Source organism: Phalaenopsis equestris, unplaced genomic scaffold (genome assembly GCF_001263595.1).
Source record: "Phalaenopsis equestris unplaced genomic scaffold, ASM126359v1 Scaffold000468, whole genome shotgun sequence".
In the NCBI taxonomy this organism is placed as follows: Eukaryota; Viridiplantae; Streptophyta; class Magnoliopsida; order Asparagales; family Orchidaceae; genus Phalaenopsis; species Phalaenopsis equestris.
In genome coordinates this window covers 208,762-233,519 of record NW_018164909.1, presented here as the reverse complement: position 1 = coordinate 233,519, position 24,758 = coordinate 208,762, and the positions used below count along the sequence as shown (strand labels likewise).

The window sequence follows — 24,758 nt, the reverse complement described above, 5'->3', positions numbered from 1 at the left end:
AAGCATCTCCTGATCTTTTTTTTTAGAATCGTGGTCTGTTTGTCAATTTTGATTGTAATGGAAGGCCATATCTATAGATTCTCTTGCAAAAAAAAATTGTGCACTATTTCCTTGGTTGTATTTGCTTGTATTTTGCTTAATATATATAGAGAAATTTTAACCCATCATTAGTATAAGTTTTGTTGGCCCAATAATGGTGCAAGCAACTCAAGCAAGTTCATCCTCCAAACTACTAATGATTAAGTAATGTATATAGGTTTCTACCTGTGAGAAGGTTGTAGTCGTATGTGAGTCAAATATTAACATGGTATGCATTCTTGGAAAAAGCTTTTACATCTCTCCTTAGGGTTGACTAGAATATCTTTGTTTGAGAATTTTGTGAGCCAAAGTCTTTCCTCTTGTTTGGCTTTCACATTTCTCAACACGAACTTCTAAATTTTTTGCAACCTCATCTTTTTTTGCACACTTTAAATTCGATGTTTCCGTAGATCTAAATATATTGTCTTGAAAGAGTAGGTTCTAGGCTTGATGGGGATCACCTTCTGACTCTATATATAAGATGTGCGACTCCACACAACATGCCGAGGAAGTTTCTTTAATTATATTAGCTTTGGCTTCTTTTATGTTGGGATATGCCAACCTTTAGGCGGGTTGTCTAATTGACGGTCTGTTTGGGGTAGGGACAACTGAATAATAAACTGCTGCGCAACAATTACTACAGGAAACTACTGCGCAGAAGATGTTGCGGATAAACTGGCTGTCTGTTTGTTTTTTGCAATTTGAAAATAGTTGTACTACAACTGCTTATGGATAAATGATCGTTCTGCCCCTGTATAATAATACTGTTTGCAAAAGAACTTTCATACTAATATATTTTATACTTTAGAAGCAGAAATCCATTGTAGAACATTAAAAAAAAAAAATAGAGACATCACTTAACAATGATTATCATGACTACTAAAATTAAGAAATATACTATTAAAATAATAAGTAATAATATGATAATATTATTTTTAAATGTAGACGACGTATGTCACGAGCTAAGTCGTCATCTAGAGATACTCTCCATGCTCGATCACTATCAGCGGTGAAATCTTCTAGCCTATCTGCCCATTTTAAAAAAGTCAATTTTCCGTGATTCGCCGTGGACACTTGCAAACACTTGTAAAACTTATTCTCGTAGCCATAGTACTGACGTTAAGTTGGTAGGAAACATTGAAGTTCACAGTAGCAGTGTAATCCTCTGGAGGTACTAAAAATCCTTGAGCTTATTTTTCCTGAATGCTTTAAAAGACATCCAAGTATACATAACACAAGTAAAAATTGATAACATAAGTAATTAATTTTTTTTTTATGCAGCTGTGAGGTCTTAGAGTACTCATTATATAAACCAACGAATCTGTCAGTATAAGCAGACAATAAACCTTATAAAAAAAGTTTATTGATTGCCTTTAGCCCACATAATACCAAATTTGTGTGTTACATATGCATATCACCAAAAAAAGACCATCCAAAAGAAGAAAAAAATGGTAGTGATAAACAGATCATCCAGAAAAAAGGAGAGAAACTTGGTTGCCTTCATTGGGATTTAACATTTGACCCCAACTGGTAGTGATAAACAGATCATCCAGAAGAACCAATAAGGTCAAACGTCTCATCATAGATCTTCAAAACTCACCAAAAGAAAAATAAAAGAAATGCAAAAGGAAAAAAACCATGCAGAAAAGCATTCTTCACATTCAGCTGGTGTGGGAGCTAATTATTCAGTGCAACCAATGACAAGAGTAGGCAAACTGAATTTAACTTAGCTACCGAAGAGAATTTGTCTAAGTAGTCGATTCCATAAGTTTGAGCAAAGCCCTTAGCTAACGATCGAGCTTTGAGACGAGCTGCAGTTCTATCAAAATGTAACATAAATGCAAAGACTTACAACCAACAATCTTCCTTTCAGAAGGTAGTTAAACTAGTTCCCGCATTCCATTTTCCTGTTAAGACATTCGTCTCATCAAACATCGTTGCCCTCCACCCAGAGTGAGATAGGCCTTGCTGAGATCTTGAAATCTCAACAAAGTCAAGAAGCAACAAACGAGCACAAAGTGGAAGATAAATGATTATAGTTCAAAAGAGGAAATGAGATAGGCACATTGACGTTTACCTCTATGACAAGCATTAGGTAAATCAAGATCATTGGGAGGAGAATTCACTGAGGAAGATGATATTGATGCCGAACTAAAATCAGGGGAGCGAGGTTTTCTTGAGTAAACATTTTTGAAAGATGGTTTGGATTGAAGTATTGGAAATGGAGCTAAAGTAGAATATGAATTAATTATGTGATACATTAACAACTCATTGAAATTTGATGAAGATTTAAACGCCGATGAGTCACCAAAGAATGTGGTTTATTTTTGAAAGGTGAAATAAACATATATCATATACCTGTGTAGGAGGAGAAAAATATCGATATTCTTTTTGCATACGAGAGTATGCTAGAAAGACATCTTAGTTACTTAAGGTCAAGTTTGGACACTTGTTGATGGGTATCATGAACAAAGCAAGTACAACCAAATATGCTTGGTACAATAGGAAAGAGAGAATTATCGGAAAATAAAATTTGGTAGGGTTCTGTAGGATAGACAAAGACATTTGATTGATCAAAACATGCTGTAGAGACTACCCTTAACTGTTTAGGCATATTTGTTTGAAACAAAAAAGCCCCGACCATCCCAAGAAATGTCTATTTTGTCTTTCAGTTACTTAATTTTGAGATGGAGTATTTACATAGGATTGGTGAAGCATCCCATTTTATTTTATATGTCTGTAAAGGTGCATAAATATTCTTTTGCATTATGACTTCTCAAAATCATATACTGAAACATCGAATTGAGTTTTAATTTCAACACAAAATGATTGAAAGTGTGAGAATAATTCAAAATGAGATCTCATAATATAATGCCAAGTTATACAAGAAAAAATCACCCACAAAAGTGACAGTACCAAAATCCATTCGATAAAACAAGACGAGGTTCTCATGTATCAAAATGAACCCACTCAAAACTATGATCGACTCTTTAATTAATTATAAGACCAAAAGACAAACGATAGTGTTTGGCAAATTGACATGGCTTACACTTCAAAGATAATTGTTGAAACTGAGGACACAATATTTTCAGCGTTGATAGTGATAGATGTCCTAATTGACAATGTATCTCAAAAGGAGATAAGGTGTTAGAATCTGCTACGGGTTGAAGTATTTTCTTATCCACAATATATGGCCCCTTCAATTCTCGACTTTTACCAAGGTCTTGAAATAGACAATGGTCGGGAAAGAATAAGATACAATATTCAGGTTTGATTTTGCTGTCAAAGACAAGATTAAAAGCGAATTAAAGTAAACTTAGAACAAAAATCAGAGGCAATATGGGTGTAACATTGATGGTGCTAGGACCAAAAATATTAGAGGTAGATCCTTTGCTAAGGTGACTCAAGAAAGGTGCTTATGAAAAGTAGAGAGTTTTGGATTTCCTATTATGTGATTTAATACACCAAAATCAGTGACCGATTATGTGGAAGAGAAAAGAATGCAAGTATCATTGTTACCTGACTCAACAAAGACAATGATAGATGGGGATTTCTAGGATGCTTACTGGAATTTGATGAACTTAGCATATTCTTCTGCGGAGATCGAGAGAGTCTGACTCTGTGGAGACTCATTATTAGTAACTATGCGAGCTAACTGTAGAACCCTTATGGTTATTTTTCAACAATTTCTTACACATCTTCATATGACTAGTTTAATGCAGTAATAAAACACTACCTTAATTTCTAAAATTTGAAGTTCTACTTATGTAATTTTCTTGAGACTGAGGTTTATTGATGTCTGTAGTTTTCCAGACTAGCGAAACACTAGGTTGTTGTATGGAGGAGGCCTGAGAACTCATAATTGTGCGCAGTTGGATAAGATAAGATTTGAGATTCCCCTTCATATTGAGAGTTGAGGCCAGCTGGAAAACTCATAATAGTCATTTATTCTTTTTGAGTCCGCTAAATTTGAATACAAGTACTGAAGGGCAATAAAACATTCAATTCTTCATAAACATTTTTAAAGTGCATGTGATAAGTGTTCAATGATTGATCCTGTTGTTTAGGTCGATAGAATTCTTTGCATAAATAAAAGATTCCAGAAATATTCTCTTCCTTAAAACACAAATGCCAATTTCTCCATCTCATCTTTAAATAGTCATGATGAGTGATATGCCCAGATTGATCTGGTTTGATGGTGTTCAATATTTGTATTAAGAGCTGTGCATCAACTCTAATCCACTTAGAGTAATTCAGCTCTATCTCAGCTAAGGGATTATCAATGAGGTAACTTTTTTGGGAGATACTTCTTAAGTGGAGTCTCACAATTTTTCCTAATAAAAATAATCGATGACATTTAACTATTCATCCGTAATCTTAACCACTTCCGAAATTAAATTTGCCAGAAGATATTTTTGTTCACCAATCATAAATGATGCCATTTTGTACCAAAGGATGAGGCGAAATTACGATCATGAGATAAAAAACTCGTCCACAGACAATCCACCCACAACTGTTCAGATGAAAAAAAATTGGATCGGCTGAGCACAACAAACTAAATGAACGAAGCAACCGAAAGTAGCAGTTGAACAAACCGACCTAAGAAAATGATTCAGATTGAAGCAGATAGATCGACTCAGAGCATATTAAGGTTCATCGATGTCCACATCCCCTTGACCCATATCAATGTAGATGAGTGCTGGTGACGACAAAAGACGAAGACGAAATGCATGATGATGCAAATGAAGCTGAATACACCTTCACACACCAAGCAGGTGCGGATGTTGCAAACGAAGTAGTCGCAGAAGTGGTTCGACTCATACGTCGTGCCCAAAGCCGAAGCCAAAGAAAGTAGACGATGTAGAAAGTGCTCTTTGAACAACAATCAAAGTGGAAGTCACAGATGAAGCTGACGATGATGAATAAGTCACAAATGAAGCCGGCGATGAAGAACAAGTTGCAGACGATTGAAGAGGAGGCTTTGACGAACGACACAGTGCAGGTTGATGACGATCGAGACAATGATCAAAGACGTCAAGGCCGCACTTGTGTGCGAAGAATGATGCTGAACAAAGGAGGTGTGCGTTGCTTAAATGCCCCCAATTGAAGTCATATGTTACATACTTATAGACATTCCTCTATCTAAAGATTAGGAATACACCTAATAGAAAAGATCTGAAATTAAATTTCCTCTTGTTAGGTTACCTAATAAACAAGCTTCTTACTTAGTATTTTCCATAACATATATAAATTTATAAAAATATAAACAAATTTATATATGATAGATATTGTTATGCACAGAATTGTCATACTATGTGAAGTTACAGCATCATTTGGTTCAAATACAATACTGGGAAAGGTGCACAAATTTAGTGGCTTATTGCTCACTGTCCTAACAATGCTCATAGAAGAACTTTCTTTCAGATTATTTCTCTAAATTCTGGAATCGCTTGATAGAAACATGAGTGAACAGCTCTTGGTTTTTTCGTTTATGTTACATCGATAAGGAAACAATGACATTTCATTATGGCAGAATTCTGTTTTGAACAGATTTTTTATTTTGATATGAACAAATTGTTTATTACCTTGTTTTTTTGAATATTATTGCTGTTGTATATTACTGATTTGACTTTATTTGTAGGGTGCCACTCATTACGACATTGATATTTGGAAATCAGACTTTGCGAAACTTTACTATGGCTGCAGTGATAGAAGCCCAAAGTTTGGACGTAAGTGTTTTAGTCCATATCATCTGGTTTGCCTCCAAATAATTCCATTCTACACATTTTATGTCACTTATATTGTCTTTCTCTGGTATATCATGCTTATAATTTCATGTTGGTGTGTTATTTTCAAGTTTCTATTGTCATGAGTTGCCTTTTCTTTTTTAAACCGTAATCATCTTTTATGTACTGTTCAGAAGAACTTTAATGTCGGCCTTATTTATTACCATAATGCATACTTTATACAAGAATTTAGTAGATGCTTAGCCATGGGTTGGATTATTTTCTTTATAGCAATTTTTTTGGATATTGTAAAAAAATCAATGGTAATCCTGGATGGACTTGCTTTTTCAGCTTAAGATACCCGTCATTTCTTGTAAGGCCCCTTTACTGGAGTTACTTTAAGCATGACGATCATACTATTTAGTAGACAAGTGTTTAATGTTTTGGATATTTCTGCTTGAAATAAACTGTTATTCAATTATGTAAATCATGTTCAACATTAAGCTTTCTCTTAGTATCTATGATTATCATTTTTGGAGTTGCTTGTCATTTGAAGGATTTTCCCACCAATGGTATCTTTCTCCACTATTTTGTTTTGTTTACTAGATTTATTAAATTATTCTTCTATGTTATTTCATCATATTATTTGTTATGAAATTCTGAAGAACATGTATCATCATCATCATCGTCCACCATATCCCAACTATTTAAAGTTGACTTATATGAATTTTCATTTTACATTTGTCATTGATTGTTGGTTAATGTGTTAAAACCTATTCTTCTTAAATCATTTCAAACAATTTATATCCTTATATCATTGGTGTCTATTCTTTTCTTTTGTAATCCTCCAAAACTAATTTTATCTACCCTACATGGGTATATTTTCTACCCAATGGAGAAAAAGGGTTCATGTGGCCGAACTAATTTAGTGGGATAAAAGGCTTCTTGTTATTGTAGTAGTGCATATGTAAACTAACCAAGTTTTGTTTCCCCTATATTATCCTCAATAGATATCATCCAATTCTTTCCTTTTAATATACCCCCTAATTATTTTGTATCATATCTATCTTAACATTCTTATTTTTTCTATTAAATGATTAACAGTTTTTCAGTACTTAACCCTAATTCTCTTACGTAGTGGACCTAATTATAGTATTATAAGGTTTATCGTACTCTACTTGGTTGATATCCTTTCTGTTTTGCTTTATGCAAGGCTTCCTCCAAACAACAGATAGGTGTTCGGATGATAATATTTTCGTTTCTTTGTTGAAAGAAACTCACATAATTGTATTGAGAGGATGGTTTTCGACAGTTATTTTGAATCAACTGGCAGAAAGTTCTTGTTAAGATCACATTGGGAAAATAAAAAAAAAAAAGGAAAGAAAAAAAAAACATCCTCTGCAATAATGAGCAGGGCTTGTACAGCTATCATCGCACCATTCTTTATTCTTTTGTGAGTATGGTTTGGAGGTTGTCATGGCAATTCGTAGAGCTTCATTTTCCTGCGCTGACCAATTGATTTATATGGATATTTCTCGATCGACTGACCACTGTCTTCCTATGCCAACAACAGCCCTTTGCTGCGGATCACCATACTTTAAAAGTGCTATTATATTTGTAATTATTGGATGAATTTCTTATTTTTTCACCAAAATTAATCTAAGAAATTATTTTATGATAAAATATTACGTTCCGTTATAACGCTGAAAAATCCATGAGCGGTTTTATAAAACAGCTTCATGCCGTTTTTCTCAAAGAAGAAATTTTCTGCACCACTGGTGCAGCTGAATAACTCTAGCACTGTACTCACAACAACTACCTACATTTGCTTTCTTATAACAATGATGCAGAGCAGGGGAGCCAGCTGTTGCTTTCATATAACAATGATGCGGAGCTAGGGAGCCAGTCAGCTGAATCGGCTGGCAGGGGGAGGGAACAGGGCATCTAATGCCCCGTTCCAGGTCTCAACGGGACCGAGCAGCAATTTGGGAGGGGTGGCGCTGCCGCCGGCTCTTCCCCCTTTCTTTCTTTTTTCTGTCCTGCCTTTCTGGTTTCTTTCCTTATGGGAGTCTTTAATTTCTGCTTTCTGGAAATTAAGATTCAGCTTTTGCTTTTTGTTGTTTTAGAGTTTCTCTTGGAGTCTTCTCCTCTCCCAGCTAGTGCTATATCGGACGACAGGTGGTGCTTCAGCTGTATCCTTCTCTGTGGTCGTGTCGTATCCTCCCCTATCATCTTCCCTAACCCATCTCCTACACTTCCGCTAGCCGCCGGCCATCCCCCCACCTCTACTACTACAAACTTGCTTTCCAGCCTTGCAAACATGCTGTCCAGCCTTCCAGAACCTGCTGCCCAACCTTCCAATCCACCTGCACTCTCCCAGCCTTCCGAACCGTGCTGCCAGTCAACCTGCGCCTTCCCCTAGCTGTTTTCCTCTGCTGCCCAGCCCTCCAGCCTACACTTCCTTCACCTTCTCTAACCACTACCGCAATCTCTTATTCTTCTCATAGTTCCCTCTCCTACACTACTACAATCCCCTTGTAGGTACCATTGTCGCCTCGTACCTTCTTATTTGGCCCTAACTGAGATTAGTGTTTGTTGCAACTTTTTTCAATTGAATCTTGTTTGTAACCCTAACCATTGATTAATAAAGTTTGCTTCCATTTCTGCTGATTTCTGAACTAGTTCCGATATCAAACATCTTCAACCAAGCATAGTGATAGTAACTAATAAACCAAATGATCCTTTTAATAATAATAATAATAATAAAACACCAAATGATTTTTATTGTCTTTCATCTATATCATTATTATTTTTTTATAATAGATGTAATTTGCTTCAACTTATTATACTTATGCATAATTTTACTTGTAATATTATTGACCATTAATTTTTAATATTGCATTTCATAAATTAAATCTTTGTTTTACTAATTTTAAGCTATTTATTTTGTAAAAAAATTTTCAATGCTCAAGTTTTTTCACTTGTTTCGTAGGTATCTCACTAAATGTTCATTGCAGTAAAATGGTTGAATAGAAATCTTACTTCTCTCCTCTAATTAGAAAATTCTGTCAAACAAAGGATGTATTTATATAGAAACTATTTTTGTAACTTGAATGCATGATTTCTAGATTACAATGGTGGCAAACTGTCCATTGCTCCAGGCCATCCCTTTATAAATTTGGTTTAGATGTTAACAAATTGGCGCATTAAATGGAAGAGGGATAAATAAGTCTTTAGGGAAGAGATGAATAGAAAAGCTGCCATGATGGTATTTATTTAAAGATTTTTTCTTTTGCCCTTTTTGAAGTACAAATATAAATAAAGAAGGATTATTTCTTATCTGTAGAAGTGTAATTAAATTCATGCTCTCCAACATTGCATTGGGATGAGGAGCAATTCAGGGTAGCTGAAAGTACTCGTGAGATTTTTTTGAAATTTTTTTATTTGAATTTTACATCAATTAAAAGATCATCTGATCATACAATGGAATTATATATTTCTCATCTATTGAGTGATTTTGTTGAAAAACAATCATCTAAATCAAATGGTTAATATGCTCACCGACTTATCTTTTCCCAGGTCACATGTTGAGTTGCCTGACAAAAGTCCAATATAAAATAAAAATAGCCAAAAGGGGAGAAAGCGCACACACCAAGTAAAGAAGATTGTGAACTTATTACGAGCGGAAACAAATGTAAGAGAAAGATGAGAACCCCAATTAAGAGAAATTTGTGTATTTTAGGGATTGAGTTAGGCTCAAATCTATGGTAGATATAGTAAGTGTCTTTAAAAACATATTTTAATGCATGCTTTTGAGGTGAAATGACGCCATGCAGTAATCTTATTCATTGCTTGCATGTGAAGTGTAAGTTTGCAGCAAAGTGCACGTGTAGTGTCTTAGCGTCATGCCCTTGGTACATTTTTATAATAAAATACCTTTTTATAATAAAATCAAACTTCAAATATAATAGTTTGATTTGGCATCTGCCACAATAACTAAGCATGATTGTTTGATTTTCCTCACTATTTTTCATAATCATTTCGTCTCCGTTCTTTGGTTTTTGTTTTCCTATTAGAGTTTATTTCTTCTTGGTGGTTCCTCTCTTCACTTCCTTGCTAGCTTTTATTTTTGGTGCTAATTACTTCTCATTTACTAGCATTTCAAAAGCTTTTAGTGCTTTCAAGAAACCGGGTTCAATGCATCTCATGCTATGGATGATGCGACACATTGTTAACCCAAATCACGACTCAGACGTGACAAATTTTATTGCTGAATTTTAAAATGAGTACAATGTCAGCTCTTCACAAACAATAGCTCTTAAGCAATAAATGAAATAACACATAAACGACCATCGAAATAACTCATGAGTGTTAATTGAAATAACAAATGCAAAATTTGACTAAGCACGAGATAGAAACAATCCTGTATGGCGGCGGATCCGGTGTGACAGAGAGGGATGGTAGCTGGAGGCATGTTGGAAGGGGCTAGAGGGGCTCGGTGGCTGCTATGGGTGTGGAAGTGGATGAGTTGCTGGAAGGCCCTTGGAAGGTGGGACAACCTGTTGTAGACGACCGAAGGAGGAACCAACTGGTTAGGAGGTGTGGTGACATAGTGCGCTATGATCCGGCGTGGGCCACTGCGAAGCTTTGCGTGGGCGGGAGCGGAGCGGAAGCGGGGCAGATCGTGATCTCTCATGTGTGCAGAAGGATGCATGATGGCAGGAGGGCGGGATCACAAACCTTTGCGATCCGAGAGTTGTTGCGTGAGTCTGTCACTCCCGTCTTCACTTAGGAAGTATTTTCTAGTTTCGTCTTACCTCTTCCTTTTGTGTAGAAGTTTCCTTTGTCTAGTGAGACTATAAATTGCTATCCTTTGTGTATAGGAGTCAATTTTTGCTGCATGTTCTTTTTCAAATTTTCTGTGTGGATTCCTCTCCCTTTTGTAGGGCTGTATCCGAGGAGGTGGTGGTGCTCCGGCTGTATCCTCCTTCGAGGTGGTGATGTTTCTTCACTTTCCATCTTCCTTAACCCTTCTTTTCCACTCCCTTTAGTCATCGACCACTCAAATCCCTCACTAGCATCTTCCCGCCACCCCAAACCACCCGTTTGTGTCATGTTGTAGCCTTATTTTAATATTAGTGAAAGTTTGATATATGTGTTTTCACTGTTTTTTCTATTAGTTCTGGTGTCTTTTGGTATCAGAGCTATCTCAACCCTAGTCTCATCTTAAGGTTTCCTAGCATCTGCCTTTACCCAATCGACCTCTATCAAATTTTTTTCTTTCCGATTCCCAACACTAACCATGCAACCTTGAAGAGATACACGAGACTCGATCCGGGAAGAGATTCAACTTGAAATCCATATTCTGCAACGGAGACTAGCAGAGTTGAATGACGGGAACCAGGGAGAGATTACCTTAAACCGTTAGGAAGAGAGTCGAGGGGAAGATATGGACGAGGATTTGAATTCGTTTCACAAGGAAGATCACAATGACAAGAAATATTGACCACGTCATTTTGGTATCAAATATCAAAGGAGTTGAAGAGAAGAGGTCACATATTGGAGTTAGCGGGACTTTCGTATCAAGTTGAACCTCCTTGAATTTTAAGAGAGTATGAACCATGATGAGTTTATTGACTTGCTACAATAAGTTGAACGTATTTTCGAGTATAAGATGTACCAGAGGATAAGCGAGTTAAGCTAGCTGCCATCAAACTAAAGAAGAATGCTTCCTTTTAGTTAGAAAATATACAATGGCAGAGGAGAAGAGAAGATAGTGAGAAGATAACTAAATGAGAGAAGATGAAGAAGGTAAAAATATCTCTCGCCGTAATATTACCAGGACATGTTTTTAAAACTCCACAACTCACAACAACGTGATCTTTTAGTGAAGGAATTCACATCCTAATTCAATCACTTATAGCTAAAGTGCAAACTGATAGAGCCTAAACGTATATTAGCCCGATATCTTGGGGAACTAAAGAATGCCATTATCAATGTGGTGCAACTGCAATTTTACTGGACGCTGGGAGATGTTCAGACATTAGCCTTAAATGTGGAAAGAGAACAGAAGTAGAGCAGACAATAATCATTCTCCAGGCACTAATCTTCAGGCAGGCAGTCATCTACAGTTACCATGACCGACAAGGGAATCTCGGGAGACACAGGAAAGGCTGAACTAGGGAATGACACTTCGGATCAAAGCGGGAAGAAATAGGAAAATAATAGCTCTCCAACACTGTACTTGCCAGGAAGTGTTACCGATTCCACAGTTACAACCAAATAGCCCCCAATTATCTCACGAGCAAGGTAGTCACTCTCACCAATCAAGGCGCCATGGAAGAGATGAGTGACAAGGAGAAAACTGAGGAACAGGGTGAGGAGTATCAAAACCCACCAGACGAAGGAGAAGCGCTCGTGATTCGACGGATTCTGCAAACCGAGGACACGAGGGATCCGCAGTGGCTTTGCTAGAACATATTCTACACCTACTGCATAATAAACATAAATGCATGCAGTTTCATCATCGACAGCAGGACCAGTAAGAAAGTGACATCGACACAGATTGTAGAAAAAATGAGACTTACAACTCAAAGGTATTCCTAGTCGTATTAACTGATGTGGCTGCAGAGAGAGAATCAGGTTAACATCAATGAAAGATGCTTAGTAGATTTTTGATTGGAGACCAACTAAATGACTAGGCGTGGTACTACTTGGTTCTCATGGATTCTTGCCAACTTTTGTTAGGATGACCGTTGCAGTTTGATCAGAGACTCAACACGTTGGATATATAAATACGAATTTTTTCACCAAACATGGGAAACACATCCCCCTACTTCCTTCGACGAAGCCCGGTGTCACAGAATCCTTTATTAGGAGAATAGGGTCAGTGAAACCAGATTTAGTGGCAACACAGAATGAGTAGACTAAGATAACGACTCCAAATATGGGACAAATATAACAGAGAAGATTTTAGGGCCTTGCCATCGACATTGTTCCACTAGCTCCACCATCAGGAAGGAGGGTTCAGACCACTCTCACGACACACCAAACTGAACCGCCTACGAGTTACTTTGGGAGAATTCAACACTAGATGCGGGGCACACAGTTCCAAAAGATGGGATTGAGGTGGATGTTTGCTCGTAAGTGAGAGAAGACCCTTAGGTATCCCGAGAGACATTGCAAATACTAGTGGGATCCAAACGTGACTGACGACGAAATGAAAGCTTCGCGGGTGATTGATGCAGGGAGTTAAAAGGCGCCCCTAATGCAGGGTTTTTCAATCCCGCGGGAGCCATAAACTCCGTGAAGCTTCGCGTGGGCGAGAACAGAGTGTAGGCAGGGCAGTTCACGATCTCTCGCAAGAGCAGAAGGATGTTCGAGGTCAGGATGATGGGATCACGAATCTTTGCGACCCGGGAAGTTTCTGCACGAGTCTGCCGCTGCTGTCTTCACTGGGAAATATTTTCTGGTATCCCTTTCTTGTGTGTAGAAGTTTCCTCTGTCCAGTAAGAATCTATAAATTATCGTCCTCTGCATGTAGGATTTAGCTTTTGCTGAGTGTGCTTTTCACATTTCCTTTCTGGAGTCATCCTTCTTTTCTGTAGGGTTGTATTCAAGAATGTGGTGGTGCTTTAGTTGTAACCTTCTCGGAGGTGGTGATGTATTTTCCCTTTCCTTTATCTCTAACCATTCTCTTCTAGCTCATTTAGTCGCCAACCAGTCCAATTCCTCTCTAGCACTTTCCCGCCACCCCAAGCAGTTCGCATCTTTGCTAACATCACTTCCGACACGACTCGACCCGATCCGGGACTTGGAGTTAACCAAGACGGGAACGAATAATCGGACGATAAAAATCAATTCTCTGTTATTCTAATTCTAGTATTAACAATTTTATAATTAAATAATGCATGAAATAACCACTAAAGAAAATAATTAAAATTAATAAGTAAAAATTATATCTTTCTTCTTGTTCTCATTTTCTGTATACATTTGCTTTTCTTCTATTCCTCTTGTTCAAATGTTTAAAATCTATAAATAATATAAAAACAACATAATGTGTTATCGAAGATAACCTAAGAGTAATCACATTACTAAACTGCAGTAATCCTTGAAAAAAAGTACAATATGTATGCGTGTCTCTAAAAATTGTATAATATGTTGGTTTTTCAAATTTATTTATAAGCAATCTGATATATGTTTATAAGCAATCCGACATGTTTATAATCAATCTGATATATGTTTATAAGCAATCTGACACATGTTTATAAACAATAGGATATATATTAATACATGCATCAATTACATGTTCTAAATGAACAAACATTAATACTCCATATGCATTTATCTTAACTTTACTTTACTGTATACTTTATATGCACATCTCTCTGTGAGGATCATCGTCAACAAACCAAGCAGCACCCTTGACTGATATTTCCCGTTGCTTCTCGTCGGCACAACAGTTAGAGATCTACAGATCACAATTTTCTAGGGTAGAAAAACCATTACTTGCCTCTGACCGATATTATCTCATCGGCACATTGGTTAGTAATGTCAACATTATAATTGTCTGGGGAGGTAAGCTTTGGTCTACTTACCTCTGGCCGATATCATCCTATCGACACATGAAATAGTTATCTACCTATCACAATTATCTAGAGTGGTAGAAATAGTTTACGCGTGCAGGGATATTGATGTCCACTGCCTGCCATCAGAAGAGGGAACGCATTGGAGACCGACTTGGAATCACAAAACACTAAGAAAATCTGATTACCTAAGAAAATAACATGCATAAATATGGGAGGAAAAAGAAACAGTAAAGAAAAGATCCTAAGAAGGAAGAAGGTGAAACATGAAAGGGATTGCAACGACTAGGAGGGGAGGGGAAGAATAGGGTACCGGGAGAAGAGTGGGGGTGGGGGGAGCGGATGTGGAAAGATAGGGTACGGGTGGAGGAAGAGGGCGTGTTTTAAAACATTGGACCAGTTGGGTCCATGGGGAAGGCTGGATCAGTCCGATCCAGGGGGAAAGCTGGATCAGCTCCTTGTTTCGTCCTACCCATCGGTCTGTAAGTAGCCAGTCCCGCGTCAATCTATTGGGATTGGGGTAGCTTTGACAACATTTGTCGAAGCTGCTGGTTCCTCATAGTTTGGGGTGAGGTTCGCGACATTAAATGTAGCTGAAATTTTGGAGTTGCCTGGTAAATCAATTTTGTACGCATTATCATTAGCTTCTTAAGTATGCCGAAAGTTTCGTCGGCTCGATATTTGAGTTTCAGGTGCACTCCTACGAGAAATCACTCATTATTAAGGCGGATCCACACGAGGTCTCCTTTAAAGGTTACTTTTTTTCTAAACTTGTTGGCCTGTGCTTGATATTTGTGGTTTTGTTTAGAAATTGCTCTCACAACATCCTCGTGGAGCTGCTGAATTTGTTAGCACGTTCGATATCATCCTTGCTAATCTTTGCCAGGAGTAGAAGTGAGACCAACTCAAGAGGTGTGATTTAGTTGCAACCATACATAATTTTGAATGGAGTATGTCATGCAGTCTGGTTTATTGATCGATTGTAGGCAAATTCGGCTTGTGCAAGAATGAGATCCCATTGTTTGATGTTTTTCCCCATAAAGCATTGAAAAAGGTTCCCAATGTTCTGATTAACTATTTCGGTCTACCCATTTGTCTTAGGATATGCCACAGAACTAAATTGGAGTTTAGTGCCTAATTTTCCCTAAAGGGTTTGCCAGAAGTGATTCAAAAAATTGACGTCGCAATTGGAAGTGATGGTCCTGAGAATGTAGTGTAGTCGTATAATCACACGGAAGTATAAATCGACTATATGAGATGCATCTAGTATTCAGTGGCAGGCTACGAAATGCGTCATCTTGGAGAAATGGTCAACTACTATCATGATAGAATCCTTGTTCCTTTGTGTGCGTGGAAGTCCTATGACAAAGTCCATGCTGACATTGACCCAAGATACCTGAGGCACGATGTCGGTAAAGGCTAACTTGAAACGTGTGGTACAATTCAAAATCATTTAATCGTAGACCCTTCTGTAAAATGGACCATGTCGTTCATCCAAAATGTTAAAACCCCTTAAGAAGGTTATTCATATTATCCAACTCATTCAAGAGCAAGTAGAAAAGAAAATAAAAAACAGCGCAACTAACAATGGATGGCATTAGAATACCAACATAAATTTTTTAATTCATCTCTTTTGAAAATTTGATAAATGTTTTTTCACCAAAAAAAAAAAAAAAAAAAAAGAGGAAAATCTTATTAAATCTTTTCACCTATGCTTGTCTCAAGAGCTCTGCGACTACTTATACTTACAGCCCATGCCGGTCATCATGTGATTTTTATCCTCCATATGAGTTACATCTGAGATTGTTCTAAAAATAAAATAAAATAAGAAAATGCTTAAATCAAAAGTCTACCATTCACTTACCTCCCGAACTCCCTCGTTCTCTCTCATGTTTTCTTCCTTCCAGTTGCGGCTGCTTATCAGATCGCTCGCTGACTTTCATGCTTTTACCATCATAGTAGCAATCCTCTCTCCTTTTGCCTGACCTACTCTACTTGTGTATGTTGTTGGCCATTCACGTACACTAGTAGCCACCTTTGCAAATTCTAGCACAGTGCCATGGTGTCATTGCACTTTGCTTGCAATCCCTCACCCAATGAGCCACCTTTGCTTTAGCATTTTAGCACAGCGCCATGTCTGATGTTGCCGCACTTCTTTGCTTACAATCCCTTGCCCAATTCTTTTAACCTGCACGTGCCCAAGCACACTTCATACTTACCCATCCTTCACCTCAATTTCCTTATTCTATTTCTGATGACTTTCAAACCGTCTTGTCCAAAGCTCTGGTCAATTGATAAGGCATAAAACCCTTTGTTCATGAAAGATGATTTAAAATAATTTTTCTAGGCAAGCATCTTCCCGAGGTCTATAACATCTTCTTAGACGGTGTAACTCATAAACATTTTAAAGATTTTTTTAGTCATATTAGGTTGCTAAATTACTTTGATTAAGTGGACCAAAATAACTTGAGATGATGGAACCTCCAGATCTTGATCTTGATTGGTTTGTCATTATTCCCTGCAATATTCACTATTAGTTAAAGGTGATAAATTTCATGAGTCCAAATTTAAAATTGTTGCTATTATAAACTATGTAATTAGGGTCTCTTAAATCAAAATTCTCTCTCGTGACCAGTAAAAATAATTAACCATAGGAGTTTTTTTTATGAGAAACTTGAAACCAGATCTTGAACTGCTTCTAAAATGAGGGTGTAATTTTTGGGTTGTATCTCATCTGTAATCTAATCAATTTCTGAAACGAGGGTGTTATTTTTGGGTTGTGTCTTGTCTGTAATCTAATCATAAAAAAGCTCAGCGTGACCTTTTGAAGCCCTGAATGCTTTTTCTGCATTTGCCTCATGTGGTTAGGTGTAGATGATCTTTATTTTGCCCATTACTTGCAGCACACTGCTGCCACCACTGGTTGCTGCTGTCATAGTGCTTCAGAATGTAGGAAAATGCTTATATAATTGCTCGCTGGTTGCATCGCTCAAGTTTAATGATAAATTCTGTCAACCTGTCATATTGTTATGCAGCTTTGCTTATAGTGAATTATATACTAGCTTTTGGATGCAAATGTAGCTTGTTGACTTAGATTCCGGATTTTCTTTGCTTGTATAAATACAAGGTATAAACCAAAATTTGGCATATTATAAAAATTGAGTTTTATTTATTTATTTATTTATTTTTCCAGTATCACCAATCGTCACCTGGGGTGACATTTATGCAAATCATGACACTACCCTTTTATGTGCCAAACTATTACGTCTACACTTCATTGCTGTGATTTTGGCATTGGTTTTTCTTTTTTTTCTAACCAAATCACAGTTTTTATTTATATATAATTTTTTTAGTCGTGTTATTCTTGAGTTTTTCCTCACTCTATTCTATCCATGTCCCCTCAAAGTTGTCTGAAGCAGACTATAGGCAGTGGAGCTGTTGTATATTTTGTGAAATTTCCATTCAGTTCCTCTCACAACAAAGCAACTATTTTATCCAAAAGCCTAAAAATTATATAACTTCTTTTTTTGCGTTATTTAATTTTGAATTTATTATGCGAATTAGAGGGTGTACAACAACTAGCGGATACACTGATCTCATTGATGCTAAATATAAACAACCTTGTCAAAGATAGAAGCAAGCTAGTATTTGGTACAATATGCTGCTTAAAGACTATTTTAGCGTATACTGGAAATTGAGTATCTAAAGGTGCATTTATGGTCAGAAATTTGAAAATGGTCATAACATATGACTTTAGTATTAGACCCTACAGATGACATTGAAAAATTTACCCTTGCTATTTGTCCCCAACCCTTTAATACAGTAATAAAAAATTGTTTTTTTGACAGCAAGCCAAATTTTCATTTTGTGTTTTGATGCAGAGTAATACCTGCTGAAATAAAAAATGTTACCTTCACATCAAAAGATTGAAGTATTTTCCTACATTTATGTCGTTAACTGCGGTATTTATTTTATTTGTTGTTATAGCTGCTGTGCCACAAAACCAATCTAACGGGTACTTACTGATTGCTACAAGCGGGGGACTTAATCAACAAAGAACGGGGGTAAGAAGTAAATTCTTGTTTACTTTATCTTCTTGCTCGCTTCTATCTCCCTCTCATGCTCACACAATATTGTTGCTGAAAAGCCCAAGGGCTGATTTTATTGAAATGGAAAGCATACATAAGGTTGTATGAGATAGTCTAAAAGAGGCACCATACCCATATGATACAAGTACAGTAATACCCCAACAAAAAGATATAGATAGACTCAATAAAAAGTAAAACAAATTTAAAACATGCAGAAAACAAATAGCTAGGGACGAACCAGTTTAGTCCTGCATCTTCCTCTAGTTTTAGGAGCAGAGCCAGATAACAAACTTTGAAGAGTTGTGCCATTTTCAGGAGTAACTAATGTATCATCCATTAAGTTTCCATGTTGGAGTGTGCCCTCAAACTTTTTCTTTTGCCGAGAATTGTAAACCTGCCATTCTTTATGTGAAGATTGGCTCATGTGATCCTCAGTCTGATTTGATGTTAGAACCGTTGCCACCGCGATAGGTTTTAGTGTATGTGAAGTTTAAATTGTTATCTCTGCACCTGCTGCTTCATGAATATGAGTTGCGGGATTATACTGATATTCGGTTCGAACATTATCCGTTGTAGTATGGTCAAGAGAAGAGATTCCAGGAGAAGATACCAACTCTTGTCTTGTGGTGATTCCCTCTTTAGGTTGACTGTCATCAGGTTTGCTGGGAGCGCGTTCAGACACGTGCGGTGCACTAATAGCGTGTTCTTGCATTTGACTATTGGTTCTTAACTATGTGTGCAATCTGAAATATTTCTCCTGCGGGTGTCCAAACATCTTGCAGTGCTTGCAGTAGTAAGATTTTTGTTCCAATTCCAAAATGATTTTTTGCTAATTTTTTGCTAATAACCATTGTGAGTAGATCCAAACCAGACTTCTTCTTTATATGGTAGTGTAATATCTCTTTTAATCAATCATTGCAATAGAGGGCCTTGAGAAATGAACTGTAGGTAAGTCTATCTGCAAAGATTTTCCAAGGATAGTCCCAATTGCATATAAGATAGGTAAGTTAAAAAATTGAAGCTTGAGTTCAGGTAATGAGAATCAGATAGGTGCATAGGTGCAATTGAGGGGGTGCAATTGAGGGTTCTTGACTGGGATCAAAGTTAGGGGTTCATTTGAGCAATTTCATATGTTTGCCCTCGATTGTGATGAATTTCTTTGAGAAAATTGCGATGAATTACTTCTATGCTCAGCTGTATCATAACATGCCTTCCGTCAAAATGATCCACTTGCCAATCCATAACCAATTTGAAATCTTAAAAAACCTTCCTGATGATTTCCATCTTAGGGCAACCTAATTGAAACTTTTCAACTAGTTTAAATTTGTATTTTCCTGCACGAATTAAAATTTCAGCGTCAGAGAAGAATATTGCTGGTTTGTCTGCCTTTTTTTCTACTTTATTGATAAGATTGCAATCGCCATTTCCTGCAACAGAATCGTGATACATCTGCTGGAATACCAGACTATTTGTGAGGTGGAAAGGGGAGCTGCGTTTGTGAACCATTGTAGCATGAGAGGGTTTGGCGAGATTATCGCCGGTGACGGCGGCAACGTAGGAAAACCCTGAGGCCATTAGCATGCTTCTCACAAGCACTGCAGCAGATGGCGCAAACGGTGCTCGAGCAGTCGAGCAGAAACTGTGACGGAGCAATCGAGTGGCGTTGACGAACCTGCAGCGTGAAGCACCGCAAATGATAGACGAGAGCAGACGACGCAGAAGGAAGACGCAACAGACTTGACGCAGCAGACGACGCAGCAAGCGAGCAGGCTCGACGACGCGAACTCTTCCGCCAGCCAGAGTCGAAGACGAAGACGGAAAGGATCGAAACGAGCGAGCATATATATATATGTGTGTGTGTGTGTGTGTGTGTGTGTGTGTGTGTGTGTGCTGAAGTTGGGAATTGTCCAACTCAATTTCATTGATAGGAAGAGGGGTATTTAAACTCAATTACAATAGATATAATAATGAAAATTAATAAAAATATAATAAAATAACTAGAACAGAAATGAAAATATAATAAAGCAAAAGAGTAAATATATAGTCAGGGAATAGAATTAAATAATTAATAAAGGTGTAGGGATAACTGTTATAATCTAATACTTCCCTTTAAGTTGATGCATAGATGTTAGTTATGTTCAACTTGGACTTGAAGTTATCGAACAAATAACGAGGCAAATTCTTAGTGAGAATGTTCGCTAGTTGATGACTGGAGGACACATATAGAACGCGAAACTTCCTAGTCTCAATCTGTTTCTTAATTAAGTGTATGTCGATATTTACATGTTTGGTACGATCGTGCTGGATTGAGTTGTGAGAAATGCTGACTGCGTCTTTATTATCATAGAATAGGTGCAGCGGGACAAAGGCTGACATACAAAGTTCGTGGAGCATGATGCGTGGCCAGAGGGCTGCATAGACTCTTAAGGGCATGAATTGGAATTCATTTTCAGCACTGCTTCGAGCAATCAGACTATTTTTTGCTTTTCCGCGTGACAAGATTGCTCCATACAGATGAACAATTCCTTGAGATGGAACGTCGATTATGAACTAATCCGACTCAATCAGCATTTGTATAAAGAATAATAGACCGAGAGGTGTGGAGGGAAAAAAATAAATCAGAGCTTAATGTACCTTTTAAGTAGTGGAGAATCCAGTAAATAGCTTGAAGGTGGTACTTGTAGGGGTCATGCATGAATTGACTCACTATTCTAACTGCGTGATATATGTCGGGGCGAGTATGAACCAGGTAAATGATTTTTTCCACAAGGCGTTGGGAATGAGTTTTGTTGACAAGTACAACATTATGAATCACAGATAATTTTTTATTAAGATCCATTGGAACAACAACAAATTTGCATAGAAGTGTTGTTCTTTGTCAGAAGGTCAATCATATATCTAGGCTGAGACAGGCAAATTCCTCGAGAGAACCAAGCCATTTCCGTGCCTAAGAAGTACCAGAGAGATCCAAACCCTTCATCTCGAAGGACGAAGTAAGAATGTCTTTTAAGGATGTAAGAATAATATTGTCAACGTAGACAATAAAAATAGCTAACTGGCCATTGGAGGCGTGCCGAAAAAAGAGTTTGTGATTCTATTGAGCTTGAGTAAAGCCATGACCCATGACCACATTTGTGAGCTTGCCAAAGCAGACCCTTGGGGATTACTTTAGCCCATAAAGGGGCTTTCGTTGACTGCGCACTTGTCCTTGGAGGCAGTAGAATCAATACTTGGAGGGAGAGACATGTAGACCTTTTTTTTCAGCTCACCATTCAAGAATGTATTCTTGACATCTAGTTGAAATAAATGTCAATCTATATTCGCTGTAGTGACAACAAGACTCAAATAGTGTTTAACTTAGCCACTGGACCAAATGTATCCTCATAGTTAACTTCGTAGATTTGTGAGTATCTTTTGGCGACCAATCTTGGCTTATTAAGTTTAAAGGACCCGTAAGAGTGAACTTGGTTCTAAAAATCCATCAGCGCCCTACAACTTTCTTAACACAAGGAAGTTCCACGATGTCACACGTATGGGTCTCCTGAAGGGCATTCATCTTCTCCATTGTTGTCGTTCTCCAGGCTCCAGGCTAGATCAGCAAAAGCAACCTCAATAGTAGCAGGGATCTGATGGTCCGTCAGGGCAGTAGCAACTGCTCTGTAGGTCGGCAATAAATTGTGAAAAAACACCTATTTTTGCCATAGAATAGAGGGGGCATGTTTGATTTCGTACCTTACCATGAGAACTCACCTCATTTGGAGGAGGGGTTGTGCTGAGGATGTTGCTTGGAGTGGAATCAAGGTTTTGCAAGGAGGTAGCGGGTTCCTGAGTTTGAGCATTGGGACGTGTGCGCCGAGTGTAGACACTGATTGTGGGAGGAGATGGTGCACTCAACAGGACAGGAGACTCCGAGTCGGGGTAATGTTCCGAACAAAGGCAGTACATCCAAATATTTTGAGATCAAAAGTGGAGAAGACTCGATTGAGAGGGAAGCATGACCTCAGGACGGTTAAGGGGATTTGAAACTTGTGAATTTTAGAGGAGACTCTATTTATAAGATAAGTGATAATTAGAATGATACCATTCCAAAAATATTTTAGGACATTAGATTAAAACATAATTGAGCGAGTAATATCGAGGAAGTGACAGTTTTTTCAGTCGGTTTCCTTATTTTGTTGAGTGACCGTGCAAGAACTTTGCTGGAGGATGCCTTACAAAAAATTCGTTTAAAATAGAATTGAAAAACTCACGACCATTATTAATTTGATAGACTTAAATAAAATTTTTGAATTGAGTTAAGACAAAATCTAGAAGTTTTGGAAGGTCACAATAACTTCAGATTTGTCTTTTAAAATTTAGACCCATGTCATTCAAGTGTGGTCTTCAATTAAGGTCAAGAACCACTGTTTATTGGTATAGTTGGGAATGCGAGAATGTCCCCATCTGTCATTGTGAATGAGAGATAAATGAGCGAAATGTGTGTAACTGTGAGGTGGGTAATGGACCTAATAATTTTGGCTAACCGACATGTCTCACGATTGAACTTAGAGGGATTTTTATTAGAAAATATTAGAGGATGCAAAATTTTAAATATTATAAACTAGGATGACATAAACAACAACGTAATAACATAATGAGACATTCAATAACTCGAGATAGACTCAACTTTTTAGAGTCATGTCTTCACTCTCCGTGTTGTCCTGTTGGAAGTAGTCAAGTCGAGTTACCCTTTCTAATTATCCTTCCCGAATGACGATCCTGAAAAACACAATCATTAAAAGAGAAATGAGCAACACAATTGATATCATCTGTTAACTTGCCTACTGATGATAAGTTACATTGCAATCGCGGAACATGTGAAACAGACTCCAGCTGGTACAATCGACCCTTTACCGACAATGGAGCTACACGATCTATCGACAATTCTGACGGTATTTTTTCCAAAGCATGTGTAGTAAGTTGACAAAGCTTGCGAGCGGCCAACCGTGTGATCTATGACACTTGAATTAATAATCCATAGAGTAGAGAAATCAACTGTGAGAGCCATAGAAAAAGTTCCTTGTCGAATATGGGAGGTTGATGGAATCACAGAGACTTGATTGTCTTTAAGAAACCTAATCAATTGTTCAATCTGGTTCTTCAGAGATTTGGAGAATTTTGAGATGTTCCAGGTGGGAGTCGGTTGAGCCGTGTTTGACTCAGTCGTCGCCTTAAGACCCTTGATAGCAGAGGATTTGACCGAAGATTTGTATGTAGGCATACTTTGAAGTTTCCAACACTTGTCCCGAGAGTGGTGAAATTTGTGACAGTAATCACAAAGGGTGATTGGTCTGAGGTGGCATATGCAAGTGCTGAACATTATTTGAGATAAAGGCAGACTATTCGACTGAAGGAGTAGAAGTGAAGAGCATAACCAGTCTTCTGCTTCTTCTCAACGAATCTCAGTGAAAGCAGTGCGAGCAGAACGAAGAGAATCTGGACCAAGAATATGGCGCCAGACTTTGTCAAGTTGCTTGTTAAGGCCAACAGGTAATTGGAACATGTCGACCAGAGACTCCCAAATGTTGTCGTAGTGCATGTCGCATTTCATCCATAGTGCAATATGATCATTCTAGTACTCGGTCACGGTTCTTAACCCCTGTTTTGCCTTCCGAATCTTCTTAGATACTTCATAGAGTCGACCGGGATTTCTTACATCCGAATGGGTATCATGGGCAGCCGTCTAGAGGGCACAGCAGTAAGGAGGAACATGTATGAACGATCAATTAGGGTCTCCATGGAGTTGATTAGCCATGACATGACAAAAAAGTTCTCCACCTCTCAAGCTGCATATGTCAGATTTTCTTTTGGAGGCTACGAACCAATTCTGTCAGGTAACCAAATTTCCCACGTCCTTTGATGAACAAAGACACCGATTGAGACCATTGGAAAAAAAATATTGTCGTTTAATTTATGGGTTGTAATTAAGAAATTCATCTTGATTTCTAATCCTTTAGTTTGCAACGGAGCAAAAATTGGAGTTCATCTTCCGGTGGAATCAAGAACACCTTCTAAAGGTGGTTTAGAGTTGGAGGAATCTGCCATAATTCTGACTGAGTCAAAAGAGATGCTGTTGAGGTTATGAGCCATCAATGAACTCTGGTAAGGTTGCGACAGAGGACTGCAGGAAACTCGCAAAGAAGGAAAGAACAATAGTTGGATTAGAGAACTATAAATGCTGAAGGGGTTGTAGACCTTCAACTGTTGTGACCTGCGGGAAGCTGTAGCGTTGAGTCAGCAGG

The 24,758-nt window shown here is 37.7% G+C and overlaps 1 protein-coding gene across 3 annotated transcripts in view; it reads left to right on the top strand.

Annotated features, from left to right (window-relative positions):
- LOC110027909 (uncharacterized protein At1g04910-like) overlaps positions 1–24,758 on the top strand; it is a 103,876-nt gene that overhangs the window by 9,228 nt on the left and 69,890 nt on the right. For all 3 annotated transcript variants that reach the window (XM_020729536.1, XM_020729535.1, XM_020729534.1), the window contains exons 2-3: positions 5,720–5,807; positions 18,377–18,453. In XM_020729536.1, the coding sequence (XP_020585195.1) occupies positions 5,720–5,807; positions 18,377–18,453 (165 nt within the window). The remainder of the gene's footprint in view (positions 1–5,719; positions 5,808–18,376; positions 18,454–24,758) is intronic.